The following is a 21,051-nucleotide window of genomic DNA, read 5'->3' on the forward strand; positions in this document are numbered from 1 at the left end:
AGGCAGTGTGTCAATAGCCAATTATGGGGTCCTTCTACGTAAAAGGACGATGGAACCCGGAAGTATAATTTTGCTGTGAAAACATTTGTGTTTCGGTTTGATATTATTTTATTCATTTTTTTCCACGTAGAAGTACAACAAATGTACATTCATTGTTGATACTAGTTGAGTTAAATTAGCTAGTAGTCTTATTAAAATGCACGTTTAATCCATGGATTCCCACAATGGCAGCCAATGGGGTTAACCCCTTAACCATGGAGGGATATTTTTTCACAACTGTCATTTTCTTTGATTAAGCAGTCAGTTATTTATTTTTATGTACCCCTACGTTCATATTGCATTTACTATAAGACGCTTGTTGTAATTTTTAATGTAACCAACGGCATTTGAAAAAGACAGCAGAATTATTATTTAGGAATTATTGCCTGATTTTTTACTTATTCATTCAAAAAGTACTGAATATGTGTATATCATAGTCTATATAAATATAGGGTGCATGTTTGTGCTTTCAAACTGGAGTGGGTAAACACCTGTGCCAGTTGCAAAAGTTACACTGGGTGCACACAAGTATTAAAGGCATAGTCTTCACCAAAATTGTTATTGTTTAAAAAGATAGATAACGCCTTATATACCTATTCCCCAGCTTTGCACAACCAACATTGTTATGTTAATATACCGGTACTTTATAACATTTAAACCTCTAAATGTCTGCCTGTTTCTAAGCCACTACAAACAGCCTCTTATCACATGCTTTTCTATTAGCTTTTCACAAGAGACTGCTAATCCATGTGGGCCATATAGATTATAGATAACACTGTGCTTACTCCCGTGGAGTTACTCATGACACTTCACTAATTGGCTAAAATGCAAGTCAATAGATAATAAATACATAGCCATGTGATATGGGACTGTCAAAAGAGGCTTAGATACAAGGTAATCACAGCAGTAAAAAGTATATTAATATAACCATGTTGACTGTGCAATATGGTTATATATGAGGAATGGATAATAAAGGGATTATTTATCTTTTTAAACAATACAAAATTTGGAGTTGACTGTCCCTTTAAGACAGATGTGTTTGCAATTAGTGACTCTGGCAATAAACCCCAGACAATGGTTAGTGTAAATCCCAATAGTAAAAACACAACAGACAAAGTAGCCAACACTCACTTGAATATGCACAGCTAGACTAAAAGCATAAAAGTGATGAGTTTGTTAAAGCCTTTGGCCAAATAGGGAAAAACCCCAAAAGTCTATCTTCTTTCATGGGTCCTATCCTACAGTCACACATTCTAGATCTCAAACGAACACACTGAAAACAAACAAGGGTGTGATATATATTATACACAGACACATGTGTAAATTACGTGTGTGTGATAGTCTCCAAAAAATTTATGAGTGAAAACGTAAGGGGAAAAGACTCTCCCATTGTGATCATAGTGACACAGTTATTAATAATACTGCACATCACTTTAACAGCTTCCCTATAAAACAAGTTTAAAAAAACTGAAACAGCTATCCACATGTGATTATCTTGCTGTCCCTTCACTTACTATCCATTAAAATGATTTAATATAATTACTAGGCATTAAAAGGACATTAGACACCCCTTGATTTTGTATACCCCCCCCCCCAATTAAAAAAAAAAGTTCAAAAAGCAAAAACAAAACAGCTATTTGATTTGTAGCATTTTGAAAACCTAGGTTTCAGAATCTTTTTTTTTTTTTTTTGCCTTTCTAGGAAGCATAGATAATGCAGTTTTTTTTATTCAAAAAGGCAAGTGGTGTTTAATGTCCTTCAAAAAAATGTAATCTTTGAAGCTTCTCATACAGTACAGTACTGACGTTTGCTGCTCATAATGAAGAAAGAAGTCTTCAAATGTAAGGGCAGATGCACCATGCTACAAACTGATCCCTTAAAGAGCTGGCGTTGATAGTGAAAATTAATGCATTTCAATTTTGAACAGAAGCATTTCTGTGATATTCTTATATTAGCTAAAATGCTTGTAAAAACATTCTCAGTTTCAGCGTATATGTCCATATGATGTGCTTTAATTATTCAAACACTGATCCTGCACAGATAGCAGGTGGCAAGCTACAGCAGATAAAGCAAAGTGTCTCCTCGCTCTACTGCCTGCAAGCTTAAAGGGGTGGGAAACCCCAACATTTTCTTTCATGATTCAGATAGAACATACAGTTTTAAACCACTTTCTAATTTACTTTTATTATAAATTGACATTGTTCTCTTGGCATCTTTTGTTGAAAAGCAGGGATGTAAGCTCAGGAGCGTGCATGTGTCTGGAGCACTATATGTTAGCAGTTTTGCAAGAATGTTATCAATTTGCAAGAGCACTAGATAGCAGCACTATTTTCCTGCCACGTAGTGCTCCTGACACCTACTTAGGTATCTCTTCCACAAAGAATACCATAGGAACAAAGCAAATTTGATAATCGAAGTAAATTGAAAACTATTTTTACAAAAAATTGTTTGCTCTGTCTGAATCACAAAATAAATGTTTAGGGTTTTATATCCCTTTAAAACAGAAAAAAAATTTTTTTTTCCAGTGTGTGGCCATGCAGGTGATAGACATGCATAATGTAATGCCTCCTTTTAACCCTTACCTCCTGTAATTTATTTGTTATACATTTCAGTATATAGTAATGTTTTCTGTCCCTTTATGACGTGATATTTTATATATTGTTATATTTAGCATCTCAGATGTGCTGTATTAATGGTAACAATCTTGCTGACATTAATAGATAACTGTTCATGCTTCCAGCTATGATAAAAGAAGACTATAAGGAGTAAGAAAATTATAAGCATGGATTGGAATAAAGATAGTCTGGCTTCCTTTTGGATTTTCTTCTTCTGTAGTGTGGCAAATACAGGTATGCAAAGATCACATTTTTATGGATGTACTGTAGTGTTTTCTTATTTTGGTTGTAGATCTGGACATTTAAAGCCTGCTTGCTTTAGTAAAGTAAAAAATCCCAAATAACTGCATGGAGCAAATGGTTGTTCAAACCCCTATAATTAGAACTCTGTACTACCCTGAACATTGAAATATTAAGTTATAACTAAACAGATTAGGCAATTTGAACTTTAAAGGTAGGGAGAGATCTCTCAATATTAAAAAAAATGCCATATTGTGCCTTTATAGTAACCTAAAATATTATGGGCTACAATACGAGTGGAGTGGTAATAACCGCTCCCGCTCGCATGCTAACACTGCTTGACTTCTGCTCTTTGCACAAGTCAGGTAGCGCTCGGATTACAAGTTGAAAGTAAATGTTTATCGCTTGACCACTAACCCGACTCAAGCAAAACTTAGAATATCGCGATCATGTTACCATACTCTCCCATTGACTTCAATGAAGAGAGAAAAGTGGGGGAAAAAACCATACTTGCTCACTAACCACTAAACTTCCACCCTTCACATCGCAAACTACCCTTCTACACTATTAACCTCTTAACCACCATCCCCCCACATTGCAAACTACTCTTCAATGTTTTTAACCCCTAAACCCCGACCCCCACATTGCAAATCACCCTTCTAAACGATTAACCCCTAAACTGCCAAACCCCTCATCGCAAACTACCCTTCTACACTCTTAACCCCTAAACTGCTCCGCCCCCCCATCGCAAAGAAACCCACTAACATCTAAGCCCCCTAACCTAACATGCCTTAACTTACTCCAAAATAGACTAACCTTACCTTTACAACACAAAAAACCTACCTTTAAAAAAAAAAAATGACCTGAAAAGTAAAAAAAACTAACCTTATCTTTAAAAAAAAAATAATCTGCCATTACTTAAAAAACAAAAAAACTATCATAATTAAAAATAAATAAAAAAATTTTTTAAAAAAACTACCATTACAAAAATGTTAAAAACCTACCATTACAAAAAATAAATTACCAAAAAAAACAACTTTTTATACCCCAAATATCAAAGGACTGAAACATTCTTAAAAAAACAAGATAGAACAGACAAAATTAGATTGTATATACACATATAAACAAAGAAATATATATGTATATATTCATAGTCATATATCTTTACACTTTGCTGCCCATCTCTGCATGACTTAACCCCTTCACTGGGCTTGGTTCTCATGCTCTGTTGAGCGCAAAGCTTCCATGCAATGCGAACGCAATCTCTCGTTCACAGTTGCGTGCGCTGGTATTACAAGTGGAGCACAAATATCGCACTTGCATAATCACAATTTTGCGCTCCACTTGTAATCTAGCCCATAGTGTTTAATGTCCCTTTAACAACACTCAGATAAAAACAAAACAATGGAAATTTTGCTAACAAAATTATTTTAAATGCTTTTAAAACATTTGTTTTCTTTGCAGATATTTTGCAATGTTGTGATCAATTATTGAGGCATATACAAAGCATTAATTTCCCTTTATGTACAAGAAAAGGTGGCGCAACTAACGTTGCTAGTTCCAGATTTCTCTATTGTAAATAAACAATCCCAGAATCTCAGATATATTAAAATAATAATATATATTTATTTATATCACAATAATTAAAATCCACATTGGTAGAATATATTTTATAAAGACACCGGTGTCTATGCTAAAAATAGTGCGATAATATAAAGATCATATGAAAATATAAATCCTAATTTCTAAAACAGGCTTGTACGTATCTATAGTGTCACAATTAAGTAATGTTGTTCTGAGGATACAAAGTCCAAATTGCCACAATAAGTATCTATTTCTTCTTGTAACTAAATAGTTTGGTGAAAAAAGAGTTCTTAGTTGTTAAAGGGACACTCAAGTCAAAATTAAACTTCATGGCCTCGATCCGATATGCAGCGTCGCCCGCAAAAGCCGGTGACGCCAAATTTTGCGCTGGTTTGGTATCACATATACGGCGTAACATAGAAGTTACGCTCGTATATGTCTGCCTTCGGCCGTAGTTTTTTGGCCCATAGACAGGTATACCAAACCAGCGCAGTTTAGTATCCAATATACAGCGTAAGGACTTACGTGGCGAAAATGGAGAAATCTTACTCCATTTTCACCTCGCCATAAATTGCAGGCGTAGTAAGCCTTACGCTGTGTATTGGAGTCCCGTAACTCCCTAAACTACCTGCAAAATAAAACCTAACGCATGCGCAATGTCTATCTACCTGTCAACCGCGATCCCCCGCCGCAATCCCTAATAAAGTTATTAACCCCTAAACCGCCGCTCCCGGACCCCGCCGCCACCTACATTAACTACCCCGTAATGTGAGCCCCTTACACCGCCGCCACCTACATTAACTACCCCCTAATGTGAGCCCCTTACACTGCCGCCACCTACATTAACTACCCCCTAATGTGAGCCCCTTACACCGCCGCCACCTACATTAACTACCCCCTAATGTGAGCACCTTACACTGCCGCCACCTACATTAACTACCCCCTAATGTGAGCCCCTTACACCGCCGCCACCTACATTAGCTACCCCCTAATGTGAGCCCCTAACACCGCCGCCACCTATATTAACTACCCCCTAATGTGAGCCCCTTACACCACCGCCACCTACATTAACTACCCCCTAATGTGAGCCCCTTACACCGCCGCCACCTACATTACCTACCCCCTAATGTGAGCTCCTACACCGCCGCCACCTATATTAAAATTATTAACCCCTAATCTAATCCCCCTATACCGCCGACACCTATATTAAATCATTAACCCCTTATCTAATCCCCCTATACCGCTGCCACCTATATTAAATTATTAACCCCTAATCTAATCCCCTTACACCGCCGCCACCTACATTACCTACCCCCTAATGTGAGCTCCTACACCGCTGCCACCTATATTAAAATTATTAACCCCTAATCTAATTCCCCTATACCGCCGCCACCTATATTAAATCATTAACCCCTAATCTAATCCCCCTATACCGCCGCCACCTATATTAAATTATTAACCCCTAATCTAATCCCCTTACACCGCCGCCACCTACATTACCTACCCCCTAATGTGAGCTCCTACACCGCCACCACCTATATTAAAATTATTAACCCCTAATCTAATCCCCCTATACCGCCGCCACCTATATTAAATTATTAACCCCTAATATAATCCCCCTATACCGCCACCACCTATATTAAATTAATTAACCACTAAAATATCCCTACCACTAAACCTAAGTCTAACCCTACAAATAGCCCTGAAAACAGAATTTATGCTCACCTAATAAATTACTTTCTCCAACGGTGTGTCCGGTCCACGGCGTCATCCATTACTTGTGGGATATTCTCCTCCCCCACAGGGAAAGGCAAGGAGAGCACACAGCAAGAGCTGTCCATATAGTCCCTCCCAGGCTCCGCCCCCCCAGTCATTCGACCGACGGTTAGGAGAAAAAAGGAGAAACTATAGGGTGCCGTGGTGACTGTAGTGTATAGAGAAATACATTTTTCAAACCTGATTAAAAAACCAGGGCGGGCCGTGGACCGGACACACCGTTGGAGAAAGTAATTTATCAGTTAAGCATAAATTCTGTTTTCTCCAACATTGGTGTGTCCGGTCCACGGCGTCATCCATTACTTGTGGGAACCAATACCAAAGCTTTAGGACACGGATGAAGGCAGGGAGCAAATCAGGTTACCTAAACAGAAGGCACCACGGCTTGCAAAACCTTTCTCCCAAAAATAGCCTCCGAAGAAGCAAAAGTATCAAATTTGTAGAATTTTGGCAAAAATGTGCAGAGAAGACCAAGTCGCTGCCTTACATAACTGATCAACAGAAGCCTCGTTCTTGAAGGCCCATGTGGAAGTCACAGCCCTAGTAGAGTGTGCTGTGATTCGTTCAGGAGGCTGCTGTCCGGCAGTCTCATAAGCCAATCGGATAATGCTTTTCAGCCAGAAAGAAAGAGAGGTAGCAGTAGCTTTTTGTCCTCTCCTCTTACCAGAATAAACGACAAACAAAGAAGAAGTTTGTCTGAAATCCTTTGTTGCTTCTAAATAGAACTTTAAAGCACGGACTACATCTAAATTGTGTAACAAACGTTCTTTCTTTGAAACTGGTAATCGGACACAAAGAAGGAACAACTATTTCCTGGTTAATATTCTTGTTGGAAACAACTTTTGGAAGAAAACCAGGCTTGGTACGCAAAATAACCTTATCTGAATGGAAAACCAGATAGGGTGGATCACACTGCAAAGCAGATAGTTCAGAAACTCTTCTAGCAGAACTTTCCAAGATAGTAACTTGATATCTATGGAATGTAAGGGTTCAAACGGAACCCCTTGAAGAACTGAAAGAACTAAATTTAGACTCCAGGGAGGAGTCAAAGGTCTGTAAACAGGCTTGATTCTGACCAAAGCCTGTACAAAAGCTTGTACATCTGGCACAGCTGCCAGTCGTTTGTGTAACAACACGGATAAAGCAGAAATCTGTCCTTTTAGAGAACTCGCTGACAACCCTTTATCCAAACCCTCTTGGAGAAAGGAGAGAATCTTAGGAATTTTAATCTTACTCCAGGAGAATCCCTTGGATTCACACCAACAGATATATTTTTTCCATATTTTATGGTAAATCTTTCTAGTCACAGGTTTTCTGGCTTGAACCAGAGTATCTATCACTGAATTTGAAAACCCACGCTTGGATAAAATCAAGCGTTCAATTTCCAAGCAGTCAGCTGTAGAGAAACTAGATTTGGATGTTCGAATGGACCTTGTACTAGAAGATCCTGTCTCAAAGGTAGCTTCCATGGTGGAGCCGATGACATATTCACCAGGTCTGCATACCAAGTCCTGCGTGGCCACGCAGGAACTATCAGAATCACCGAGGCCTTCTCCTGTTTGATCCTGGCTACGAGCCTGGGAAGGAGAGGGAACGGTGGAAACACATAAGCTAGGTTGAACGACTAAGGCGCCACTAATGCATCCACTAGAGTCGCCTTGGGATCCCTGGATCTGGACCCGTAGCAAGGAACCTTGAAGTTCTGACGAGACGCCATCAGATCCATGTCTGGAATGCCCCATAATTGAGTCAACTGGGCAAAGACCTCCGGGTGGAGTTCCCACTCCCCCGGATGGAAAGTCTGACGACTCAGATAATCCGCTTCCCAGTTGTCTACTCCTGGGATGTGAATTGCAGATAGATGGCAGGAGTGATCCTCCGCCCATTTGATGATCTTGGATACCTCTCTCATCGCCAAGGAACTCCTTGTTCCTCCCTGATGGTTGATGTAAGCTACAGTCGTCATGTTGTCTGACTGGAATCTTATGAATCCGGCCTTCACTAATTGAGGCCAAGCCCAGAGAGCATTGAATATCGCTCTCAGTTCCAGGAAGTTTATCGGAAGAAGAGACTCTTCCCGAGACCATAGACCCTGAGCTTTCAGGGAATCCCAGACCGCGCCCCAGCCTAATAGACTGGCGTCGGTTGTGACAATGACCCACTCTGGTCTGCGGAAACTCATTCCCTGAGACAGGTGATCCTGATTCAACCAACAACGGAGTAAGTCTCTGGTCACCTGGTCTACTTGAATCTGTGGAGACAAGTCTGCATAGTCCCCATTCCACTGATTGAGCATGCACAGATGTAATGGTATTAGATGAATTTGAGCAAAAAGAACTATGTCCATTGCTGTAACCATCAATCCTACTACTTCCATGCACTGAGCTATGGAAGGCTGCAGAATAGAGTGAAGAACTTGACAAGAGTTTAGAAGCTTTGACTTTCTGACTTCTGTCAGGAAGATCTTCATTTCTAAATAATCTATTATTGTTCCCAAAAAGGGAACTCTTGTTGACGGAGACAGGGAACTCTTTTCTACGTTCACCTTCCACCCGTGAGATCTGAGAAATGCTAGAACAATGTCTGTATGAGTCTTTGCCTTGGAAAGAGACGACGCTTGATTTAGAATGTCGTCTAGATAAGGTGCCACTGCAATGCCCCTCGAACTTAGAACCGCCAAAAGGGACCCTAGCACCTTTGTGAAAATTCTGGGAGCAGTGGCTAAACCAAACGGAAGAGCCACGAACTGGTAATGTTTGTCCAGAAAGGCGAACCTTAGGAACTGATGATGATCTTTGTGGATAGGAATATGTAGGTACGCATCCTTTAAATCCACGGTAGTCATATATTGACCCTCCTGGATTGTAGGTAAAATTGTTCGAATGGTTTCGATTTTGAACGATGGAACTCTGAGAAATTTGTTTAGAATTTTTAAATCCAGAATTGGTCTGAAAGTTCCCTCTTTTTTGGGAACTACAAACAGATTTGAGTAAAAACCCCTGACCTTGTTCCACAGTTGGAACTGGGTGTATCACTCCCATCTTTAACAGGTCTTCTACACAATGTAAGAATGCCTGTCTCTTTATTTGGTTTGAATATAAGTGATACATGTGGAACCTTCCCCTTGGGGGTAGTTCCTTGAATTCTAGAAGATAACCCTGAGAGACTATTTCTAGTTCCCAGGGATCCTGAACATCTCTTGCCCAAGCCTGAGCAAAGAGAGAGAGTCTGCCCCCTACTAGATCCGGTCCCGGATCGGGGGCTACCCCTTCATGCTGTTTTGGTAGCAGCAGCAGGCTTCTTGGCCTGTTTACCCTTGTTCCAGCCTTGCATTGGTTTCCAAGCTGGTTTGGTCTGGGAAGTGTTACCCTCTTGTCTAGAGGCTGCAGAGTTGGAAGCCGGTCCGTTCCTGAAATTCTTAGCCTTGAAAGGTCTATCTTGTGGGAGGGCATGGCCCTTTCACCCAGTGATTTCTGAAATAATCTCTTTCAATTCTGGCCCAAAAAGGGTCTTACCTTTGAAAAGGATATTAAGCAATTTTGTCTTGGAAGATACATCCGCCGACCAAGACTTTAGCCAGAGCGCTCTGCGCGCCACAATTGCAAACCCTGAATTTTTCGCCGCTAACCTCGCTAACTGCAAAGCGGCGTCTAAAATAAAGGAATTAGCTAAGTTAAGGTGCGTGAATTCTGTCCATGACTTCCTCGTACGGAGTCTCCCTACTGAGCGACTTTTCCAGTTCCTCGAACCAGAACCACGCCGCTGTAGTGACAGGAATAATGAATGAAATAGGTTGAAGGAGGTAACCTTGCTGTACAAAAATCTTTTTAAGCAAACCCTCCAATTTTTTATCCATAGGATCTTTGAAAGCACAATTGTCCTCAATAGGAATGGTCGTGCGCTTGGCTAGAGTAGAAACCGCCCCCTCGACCTTAGGGACTGTTTGCCATGTGTCCTTCCTGGGGTCGACCATAGGGAACAATTTCTTAAATATAGGAGGAGGGACAAAAGGTATGCCTGGCTTCTCCCACTCCTTATACACTATGTCCGCCACCCGTTTAGGTATCGGAAAAGCATCAGGGTGCACCGGGACCTCAAGGAACTTGTCCATCTTGCACAATTTTTCTGGGATGACCAGATTGTCACAATCATCCAGAGTAGATAGCACCTCCTTAAGTAATGCGCGGAGATGCTCTAATTTAAATTTAAATGTCACAACATCAGGTTCTGCCTGCTGAGAAATTCTTCCTATCAGAAATTTCCCCATCTGACAAACCCTCCCTCACTGCCACTTCAGATTGGTGTGAGGGTATGACAGAAAAATTATCATCAGCGCCCTCCTGCTCTACAGTGTTTAAAACAGAGCAATCGCGCTTTCTCTGAAATGCTGGCATTTTGGATAAAATATTAGCTATGGAGTTATCCATTACTGCCGTCAATCGCTGCATAGTAACAAGCATTGGCGCGCTAGAAGTACTAGGGGTCGCCTGCGCGGGCATAACTGGTATAGACACAGAAGGAGATGATGTAGAACTATGTCTACTTCCTTCATCTGAGGAATCATCCTGGGCAACTTTACAATTTGTGACAGTACTGTCCTTACTTTGTTTGGACGCTATGGCACAATTATCACACATATTTTAAGGGGGAACCACATTGCCTACCATACATACAGAACATGATCTATCTGAAGGTACAGACATGTTAAACAGGCTTAAACTGGTTAATAAAGCACAAAAACCGTTTTAAAATAAAACCGTTACTGTTTCTTTAAATGTTAAACAGGGCACACTTTATTACTGAATATGTGAAAAACTATGAAGGAATTATCCAATCTTTACCAAATTCACCACAGTGTCTTAATACATTCAAAGTATTGCACCCTAATTTTCAAGCTGTTAACCCTTAAAATGTGGAAACCGGAGCTGTTTACAATTTTAACCCCCTTACAGTCCCAGCCACAGCCTTTGCTGCAACTTCACCAATCCCAGGGGGGTATAAGATACCAAATGAAGCCTTCTAGGAACGTTTTTAGTGGATTTCAGACCCTCACAAATGCAGCTGCATGTACTGTACTCAAAAGTAACTGTGCAATTATGGCACGAAAATGAGGCTCTGCCTACTACAGAGAAAGGCCCTTCCTGACTGGGAAGGTGTCTTAACAAGTGCCTGGTGCTAAAAACGTTCCCCAATGTTATAAAAGTGTGAAATTCAACTTCAAACTGCATATAATACTTAAATAAAGCAATCTATTTAGCCCCTAAAAGTGTCTACCAGTTTATAGCCCATAATAAGCCCTTTATTCTGTTTGATTTTTGACTAAGAAAATGGCTTACCGATCCCCATGAGGGAAAAATGACAGCCTTCCAGCATTACACAGTCTTGTTAGAAAAATGGCTAGTCATACCTTGAGCAGAAAAGTCTGCAAACTGTTCCCCCCAACTGAAGTTCTCTCATCTCAACAGTCCTGTGTGGGAAACAGCAATTGATTTTAGTTACTGCTGCTAAAATCATACACCTCTTTTAAACAGAACTCTTCATCTCTTTCTGTTTCAGAGTAAATAGTACATACCAGCACTATTTTAAAATAACAAACTCTTGATAGAAGAATAAAAAGCTACAACTAAACACCACAAACTCCTCACCATCCCCGAGGAGATGCTACTTGTTCAGAGCGGCAAGGAGAATGACTGGGGGGGCGGAGCCTGGGAGGGACTATATGGACAGCTCTTGCTGTGTGCTCTCCTTGCCTTTCCCTGTGGGGGAGGAGAATATCCCACAAGTAATGGATGACGCCGTGGACCGGACACACCAATGTTGGAGAAAAGGGCTTTTTGCGTGGCATTACCCCAAAGTAAACAGCTCTATTGCCAGCCCTTAAAAGGGCTTTTTGCAGGGCATTGTCACAAAGTAATCAGCTCTTTTGCCTCTAATCTAAATCCACCTATAATAAATGTATTACCCCCTAATCTAATCCCCCTACACCGCCGCCACCTATATTAACTATATTAACCCTAATTATATTAGGGTTAATATAGTTATTATATTATATATATTAACTATATTAACCCTAATTATATTATGGTTAATATAGTTATTATATTATTTATATTAACTATATTAAGTATAATAACCCTATCTAACTCTAACACCCCTAACTAAATTCTTATTAAAATAAATCTAATTAATATTAATATTATTAATTAAAATATTCCTATTTAAATCTAAATACTTACCTATAAAATAAACCCTAAGATAGCTACAATGTAATTAATAATTACATTGTAGCTATGTTAGGGTTTATATTTATTTTACAGGTAACTTGGTATTTATTTTAACTAGGTACAATAGCTATTAAATAGTTAATAACTATTTAATAGCTACCTTGTTAAAATAACTACCAATTTACCTGTAAAATAAATCCTAACCTAAGTTACAAATACACCTACACTATCAATAAATTAAATAAACTACAAATATCTAAACTAAAATACAATTAAATACACTAAACTAAATTACAAAAAACAAACACTAAATTACAAAAAATAAAAAAAGATTACAAGATGTTTAAGCTAATTACACCTATTCTAAGCCCTCTAATAAAATAATAAAGCCCCCCAAAATAAAAAAAAATCCCTACCCTAATCTAAATGACAAAAGTTAACAGCTCTTTTACCAGCCCTTAAAAGGGCTTTTTGCGGGGCATGCCCCAAAGTAATCAGCTCTTTTGCCTGTAAAAAAAAACACAATACCACCCCCCAACATTACAACCTACCACCCACATACCCCTACTCTAAACCCACCCAAACCCCCCTTAAAAAAACCTAACACTAAGCCCCAGAAGATCTCCCTACCTTGAGTCGTCTTCACCCAGCCGGGCCGAACTCTTCATCCAATCCGGGCGATGCCTTCATCCAAGCGGCAAAGAAGAAGTCTTCCATCCGGGCGATGTCTTCATCCAAGCGGCAAAGAAGAAGTCTTCCATCCCGGCGATGTCTTCATCCAAGCGGCAAAGAAGAAGTCCTCCATCGGGACGAAGTTTTCCTCCAAGCGGCATCTTCAATCTTCTTTCTTCCGACCTCCGACGCGGAGCATCCAGCTGGCCCGACGACTGAAAGACGAATGAAGTTTCCTTTAAATGATGTCATCCAAGATGGCGTCCCTCGAATTTCCGATTGGCTGATAGGATTCTATCAGCCAATCGGAATTAAGGTAAGAAAATCTGATTGGCTGATTCAATCAGCCAATCAGATTCAAGTTCAATCCGATTGGCTGATCCAATCAGCCAATCAGATTGAGCTTGCATTCTATTGGCTGATCGGAACAGCCAATAGAAAAATCCATTACTACTGGTTTCATAACTAAACTCATAACTAAAATGGTACAAAGTACACTAACACCCATAAACTACATATTAACCACTAAACCGCCACCCTCCCGCATCGCAAATACTATATTAAACTTTTTAACCCCTAATCCGCCGCCCACCCACATAGTTAACACTATATAAAGCTATTTACCCCTTAACCGCCAACTCACCACATCACTACTACTATAATATGCCTATTAACCCCTAAACCCCTGGCCCCCCACATTGCTACTACTATAATCAACCTATTAACCCCTAAACCGTGGCCCCCCCACATCACAACTACTAAACTAAACCTATTAACCCCTAAACTGAAATCCTTTTGACTGATTTGAACAGCCAATAGGATTTAAGTAGCTCTCATCCTATTGGCTGATTTGAAAATGTCAGCAAATAGGAATGCAAGGTACCCCATTTTTAAACGCTTACCTTGCATTCATACGGCGGTATAAAGAGGATCCTCCACGCTGGATGTCCGTGCCGCCGGTGATGATGCTCCGCGCCTCCACAGCTCCGTGCCCCCGTGAAGGATGAAGATGTTGCCGCCTGGATGAAGAATTCTCGCCGCCTGGATGAAGATGGATGCCCGGACTTCAGGAGCTGTGAGTAGATTTCCTGGGGTAGTGTTAGTTTTTTTTGTTTTTTTTTGGGTGGGTTTTTTGTTTAGATTAGGGCTTTGTGGACAAAAGAGCTGAATGCCCTTTTAAGGGCAGTGCCCATACAAATGCCCCTTTAGGGGCAATGGATAGCTTAGGGGTTTTTTAAGACTTAGTTTTTTTTATTTTGGGGGGTTGGTTGGGTGGGGGATTTTACTTTTGTAATTTTTTTAAGGTAAAAGAGCTGATTGCTTCAGGGCAATGCCCTACAAAAGGCCCTTTTAAGGGCTATTGGTAGTTTATTGTTAGGTTAGGGGGTGTTTTTATTTTTGGGGGCTTTTTTGTTTTATAGGGGTATTAGATTAGGTTTAATTGTTATTATTTTGGATAATTTTGTTTATTATTTTTTGTAATCTCAGATTTTTTTATTTTTCGTAATTTTAGAGTTTTTATTTTTTTGTAATGTAATTTTTTTTCGTAGTGTTAGGATTTTTTTAATTAGTAATTAAGGTTTTTTTATTTTTCGTTAATTTTATTGTTTTAAAATAGTAATGTTAGGTCACTTTATAGTTTAAACTTAGTTTTTTTTTATTTCACAGGAAAGTTTTTATTTATTTAAAGATAGTTATATTGTAAATTTAATTTAAAATTAGGGGGTGTAAGGTTTAGGGGTTAATAGTTTAATTTAGTGTGTTGCCATGTGGGGAGCTGGCGGTTTAGGGGTTAATAGGTTTATTTAATTAGACGCGATGTGAGGGGCCGGCAGTTTAGGGGTTAATAGGTTTTTTTTACAAACAAGAAAAAGAAGGCGACCATAGCGTAATATATTCAAATAGAAACAGAGGGATAAATATGTGAATAAAATGCACTAACATTTAATAAAGCACTATCAAGTGCTGTACTGGCAGACCAGATATTTCAGAGTAGTCTGGCTAACTCTCTCCCTGTGTCAGGAATCAGCTGTGAGCTCTCTCTTCATTTGGTGAAGCACTACCAAGTGCTGTACTCGCAGGTCAGATATTCAAGAGTCAAGATACCTGATAACTTTGTGGTGTTCCTTATAAAGGCTCTTTTGGCACCTACTTAATTTTTGTATTAACTCTTTAGTTAATTAGTAAATATACATACATCTCAATAGGTATTACTTATTTGTACATCAAAAACTGGGAATGTCTATAATACAAAGCATATATGGATGCCCATTTATCAAGCTCCGAATCTATCTTGAGGGCCCGTGTTTCTGGCGAGTCTTCAGACACGCCAGAAACGCAAGTTATGGAGCAGCGATCTAAATGTCCGCCAGGTCTGATGAGGCAGACAGAGATCGCCACAATTCAGCCCGATCGAGTACGATCTGGTTTATTGACACCCCCCTGCTGGCGGCAAGTCTGCAGGGGGTGGCGTTGCACCAGCAGCTCACAAGAGCTGCTGGTGCAATGCTGAATACGAAGAGCGTATTGCTCTCCGCATTCAGCGATGTCTGTCGGACCAGGTCCGCCAGACCTTTGAACCTTTGATAAATAGCCCTCATGGAGTCTATATATTCTGACCTAGAGAAAACAGAAAAAATGTATATATATATAAATGATGGCAGTCGTTCTTCTGGTTAGGCGGTTAATATTAAATTGTTGAAGATATATATTGAAGTTTTATATGTACTTTGTATACCTCAATTCTTAAAAACCAAAGAGTGTTATATATAGGTATATGTTTAATGGAAATTTCCCTTGTTACTTTATTAGAAATCCCATCAATATGTATATATCATGACAAATTTATAAAATATATGTATAAAAATATATATAAATAGAGAAAAAAATAATTTTACATATGTAAATCAAAATTTGGATGAAAATTGCAGGGTATTGGCAGTTAGTATGTAAATATTAAAAAAAATATAATAATAAAATCATCTGTTATATGAAATATATATGAAATAACAAGCTGGATCCAAAGGGGGTACTCTAGATAAAAAAATGTTATGAGTACTTATCTATACTCTTAAATATCCAAAAATCATTAAGGTGAATATTAGAAAGATCACAAATTTTGTCTGCTCTCTTAATTTTATAAAAATATGTCAAATTATATGATTTAGGTCCATTTCGCTGTTTAGACTTTTCGGATGGAGGGTCACAAACTTGTTTATTAGTTCTGCTTCTTGATATAACAATCTTTTTTTTCCATATTACCTCCCCTTCCATCATTTTTCAATTTTCTAATACCCTAGAATCTCATTTCTTTTGGGTTTCCTTTATGTTTTTCTTTGAAATGTTTGTATAACCTAGTATCTTCTTTCTCTAGTTATATGCTTCTATCAGGTTCCTTGGTTATTTGAATCACAACTGCAGAGTCTAAATAAATTATATTTGTTTCACAACTGAAGTACAGGCTATTATATCAGCATAGACTGTTTTTCTCAGACTGATTTTTATAAGGAAAGGCAGTAAGACTTTATATGGTTATATATTATTGGTATACCATATAAATAATAAGATACTGAAAATAAGCATTAGTATTAATAACAACTTTTAACATTGGTATAACTCAAGCCCAAATGTGAGAGATAGTGTTCATTGTAATAAGCACTGAAGCGTGAGAGATATGAGACACACAGACTGCAGGTGCTGACAGGGGCGTGTCCTGCTGCGAGACACAGCACACTGAATAATGCTTGCAGCGTGGATATCTGAACACAGACCAGTGAGTGTAATAAGAGCTGTGAGACACGCTGAGTTGTAAGGAGCTGTATAGCACGCTGAGATGAGTGTAGCTGTGTGACGTCACGTAAAGTCCGTTACTGTCCGGTATGAGAATGAATCAAAGAAAGTTTATATCATTAACATGATATAAATGATAGTAATATCTGAGAGACAAAGTCAAATTAGAAAAGTTCAAGAGAAAACATGACATTTGAAATTAGCCGTTACTTTAGGCTTCCAAGGTAAATTAGATTTGATACAAATACCGTAGCGGTAGTAGGTAGAATCCTTCTGTTGGAAATTAAGTAGCAATTCCTGTAGAGATGTAGAGTTGAAATAAATTAATACTTCTTGGAATAGTAAACTTCAGGATGAATGAGACTAGTTGTTATTAGTCCCTTTATGAGACCAAACTGCAGCTGGTATTTGTAATCCAAATGTTATAGTAGTAAAAGTAAATCTTCTCTTGATAAGAATGTAGATTATAAGAAACAGAGCACTGGTTTTAGCAAACAATACTCAACAACTAAGCACTTGTTTGGGGCGGGGTGATGCCTTAAGTACAGGTGAGGAAGGTGAGTTGAGGCAAAAGGTAAAAGCAGGACTGGAATCCTTACAGCTTCTTATGTGTTACCTTATTCTATCTTTTAATTTTCTACTTGTTTGTCCTAAGTATTGTAACCGACAAGAACACTGTATGAGGTAGTTGATATTGTTGTCTGTACAGCTTATTAGATCTTTTATTTTCAGTTATTTTCAGTTCTATCCCTGTGGTTTTTGAGTTTACTGTTTTGATTTTATTGCTATGTGCACATGATTTACATTCGTGACATGGGAAAAAAAACTTCAATTTTTTCTCCCCTGAGATCTTTATCTTGTCTTTTATTACTCCTCTTATATTCATTTGGTGCTAAAATGTTTTTAAAATTAGTGGCTTTTCTAAAGATAATATCTGGTCTGTGATTTATGTTATTTCCCAATAATGGATCACTTTTCACTAAGTGCCAGTGTTTTGAAATTATCTTTTTATGTTGGGTAGAATATGTTTTTATAAAGGGAATTTTAAAGTTATCTGCTCTATTTTCATTTCTGATTTCTTTGGGTTTAGTTTTTAAAAGATCTTTTCTCTCTATTTGCCTGACTTGGTTTCTTGTACTCATGACATTTTCAAGATTATAACCATCCTTTAGAAATGTATTATATAGTATTTCTGATTTTTTATCATAGTCTTCAATATTAGAGCAATTTCTCCTAATTTCCCCTTTGAATTTTTTTTCCCATTTATCATGGTGACAGCTCCTATAGTCTATATAGCTGTTAGCGTCCACCTTTTTGAAAAAGGTAGTAGTGACTATAGTTTCCTCCCTTATGTCTATATCTATATTCAGAAAGTTAATTTTAGTTTGCTTACTTCATGTGTGAATTTTACACCTACATCATTGCTACTGATATCTTCTATGAATAGCTCAAAGAGTTCTATGTCTCCTTGCCATAGGATGAATATATCATCTATGAATCGTTTATAGAGCACGAGATTCACACTCCAGGGTGTATCTATTATATATTTTTCTTCAAAATATCCCATAAATAGGTTTGTGTAACTTGGTGCAAATCCCGTGCCCACGGCTGTGCCTTTTTCTTGTAGATAAAAACTCCCATCAAACTTAAAATATTTGTTATTAAGAATACAATTAATACAATCTAAAATAAACTTACCCTGTGTGTTAGACATTTCACTATCCCTTTCAATATATGTGTTTGCTGCTTCCTTGCCACTAGTATGTTCTATACATGTGTACAAGGAGCTAACATCACAAGTAGCTGAAAGGTAGTTTTGTTCATATTTAATATCCTGTATTATGTTCAAAAAATATTTTGTGTCTTTTAAATGTGAAAGTAGTGTTTGGACATAATTTTTAAGGAAATGGTCGACATACTGAGATAGGTTTGAGGTTAAATAATCTATTCCCGAGATGATGGGACTGCCTGGTGGATTAGTTAAATGTTTATGAATTTTTAGCAGAAAGTAGAACACTGGTTTTAGGAATTTTAGTTCATTGTAATTTATGATGCCTTTCTTGTTGGCCTCGACTTGCATATTGCTTATTTTAATTTGCATATTTTCTATTGGGTTATTTCTTAATTTCTTATAGGTTGTTCTGTCATTCAATAGTCTATGAGCTGCATAAAGGTAGTTCTCTGTGTCCATTATTGTTATGTCTTTGTTCTCTTTTAGATCTTTGAGGGCTAGTTGTTCTTTTTTTGTTAAATTCCATTTCATATTGTTCATATTGTCTAATTTATCTATGCCTTCCTTCACTTTCTCAAACATTTCTACTGCACATCTCTTGTCCGGCATAGGGAAGAAGGTTGATTTTTCTTTGAGATTTGTATGTATGTAGTAGCTGTTGTTAGTTTTTATATTTCAGAATGGCCTTCAAAAAAAATGAAACATCTCATTTTAAATGATGAACTCCTGGGTAAGGATACACAGAGATTGTTATAGCTTTGCTTGCATGCAGTTTATACGGGCTCAGAATTTAAAGGGACGTGAAGTCAAACTTTCATGGTTCATATAGAGCTTACAGTTTTTAGAGAATTTTCAATTTACTTCTGTTATTAAAGGGACATAATACTCATATACTAAATCACTTGAGACTGATGCGGTATAACTGTAAATAGCTGGCAGGAAAATATCACCTGAGCATCTCTATGTAAAAAAGGAAGATATTTTACCTCACAATCTCCTCAGCGCAGCAGAGTAAGTTCTGTGTCAAAAATACACTTCAGCTGTTGCTCAGATGCAGGTAAAAAAAATAAAAAATGAATAAATGAACTGCAGCCAATCAGCATCAACAGTGCTAAGGTCATGAACTCTTTTACTGTGATCTCATGAGATTTGACTTAACTCTCATGAGATTTAACAGTAAACTTCCTTTAAACTGAATAGGGAAATAACATGAGAGTGCACGAGGCTCAACCCCTTAGCTGTCCCGAGACAGACATACTGATTTGCTGCTTAGAAGTCTTTTACAATGGGATGTGGCTACTGAGGAACTTTTGAGGTAAAATATCTTTCTTTTTTACATAGAGATGTTCAGGTGATATTTTCTAGTCAGTTTTTTACAGCTATGCTGCATCACTTTCAAGTGTTTCAACATTTGGGTATTATGGCCCTTTAAATGTACTTTTATGTGTATCTTTTGTTTATAAAAATACCTGGGTAGGCTGTTGAGCAGTAGTGCACTTTAATATTTTATAGTTATTATAGTGGCAAGCTGGTGATTTGTGGCTTTATACATATGCCTCATGTCATTGGCTCACCAGATGTGTGTTCAGCTAGGTCCAGGTAGTGTATTCCTATTATGGAACTGACATAAACTACATGTGTTTAGCCCCCTTGCAGGGGTTAAACACATGTTTATATGCAAGCAATAGTACAATAATAAAATGTCCCAACATATTAGAGAATTATGTACTTTAATTTGTATGTCCCTTTAAATGGACTGTACATTGTAAACATATTTTTATAATGTGTTCCCAATTATCCTTTTTACATGATGGAGTTTATGTATTATATTATTTACAAATAGCTCAGTTACCTTTATTTTTAATTTGAAATAGCTTAACAACGTTTAAAGTTTTTTTTAAAAACACATTTTACATAATATGATGATTAAAAAATGCACTATTGTAAAACAAAAAACACCAGGCCGATGTCTTCAACAGGATGTTAATATCCCATACATGAAATCTTGTCCCTAAAAATAAACACGCCAAAAATAAAAAACACATACATACATAACATACTATTTAATAAAACTGAACATTTTTGATATTAGCTAATTTTATATATTTTCCCCAGAGGTACTCTATATACATTGTTACCAGTGCACCAATGAACTTTGGGTAAGATATGCAGATTAGATATACAATATATATCATGCTTTTTGTTTCCAATACTGTGTTCAACCACAGCAATTCCCCTTTATATGGTGGGTGCAGCAAAAAACAAACTTTAATGAGTTTTACTTTATATAAACAAAACTGGTATTTCATAAAAAAATAAACACAAATGAGCAATTTCCCATACATTTTAAACGTTGTAGCTGGTATAACAAGTCATTGTA

At 37.9% G+C, this 21,051-nt stretch overlaps 1 protein-coding gene across 5 annotated transcripts in view; it reads left to right on the top strand.

Annotated features, from left to right (window-relative positions):
• Nucleotides 1-27: 27 nt before the first annotated feature.
• Nucleotides 28-21,051, top strand: part of PIGX (phosphatidylinositol glycan anchor biosynthesis class X) — a 102,328-nt gene continuing 81,304 nt past the window's right edge. The window contains exons 1-2 of one of the 5 annotated variants that reach the window (XM_053709804.1): nucleotides 28-95; nucleotides 2,780-2,888. In XM_053709804.1, coding sequence (XP_053565779.1) covers nucleotides 2,822-2,888 — 67 coding nt within the window. In that variant the 5' untranslated portion in view covers nucleotides 28-95; nucleotides 2,780-2,821. Of the gene's footprint in view, nucleotides 96-119; nucleotides 144-173; nucleotides 300-2,759; nucleotides 2,889-21,051 lie in introns of those variants that run through there. The other 4 variants (XM_053709803.1, XM_053709805.1, XM_053709807.1 and 1 more) reach the window with 4 other exon arrangements.

This window comes from Bombina bombina, chromosome 4 (assembly GCF_027579735.1).
Source record: "Bombina bombina isolate aBomBom1 chromosome 4, aBomBom1.pri, whole genome shotgun sequence".
In the NCBI taxonomy this organism is placed as follows: domain Eukaryota; kingdom Metazoa; phylum Chordata; class Amphibia; order Anura; family Bombinatoridae; genus Bombina; species Bombina bombina.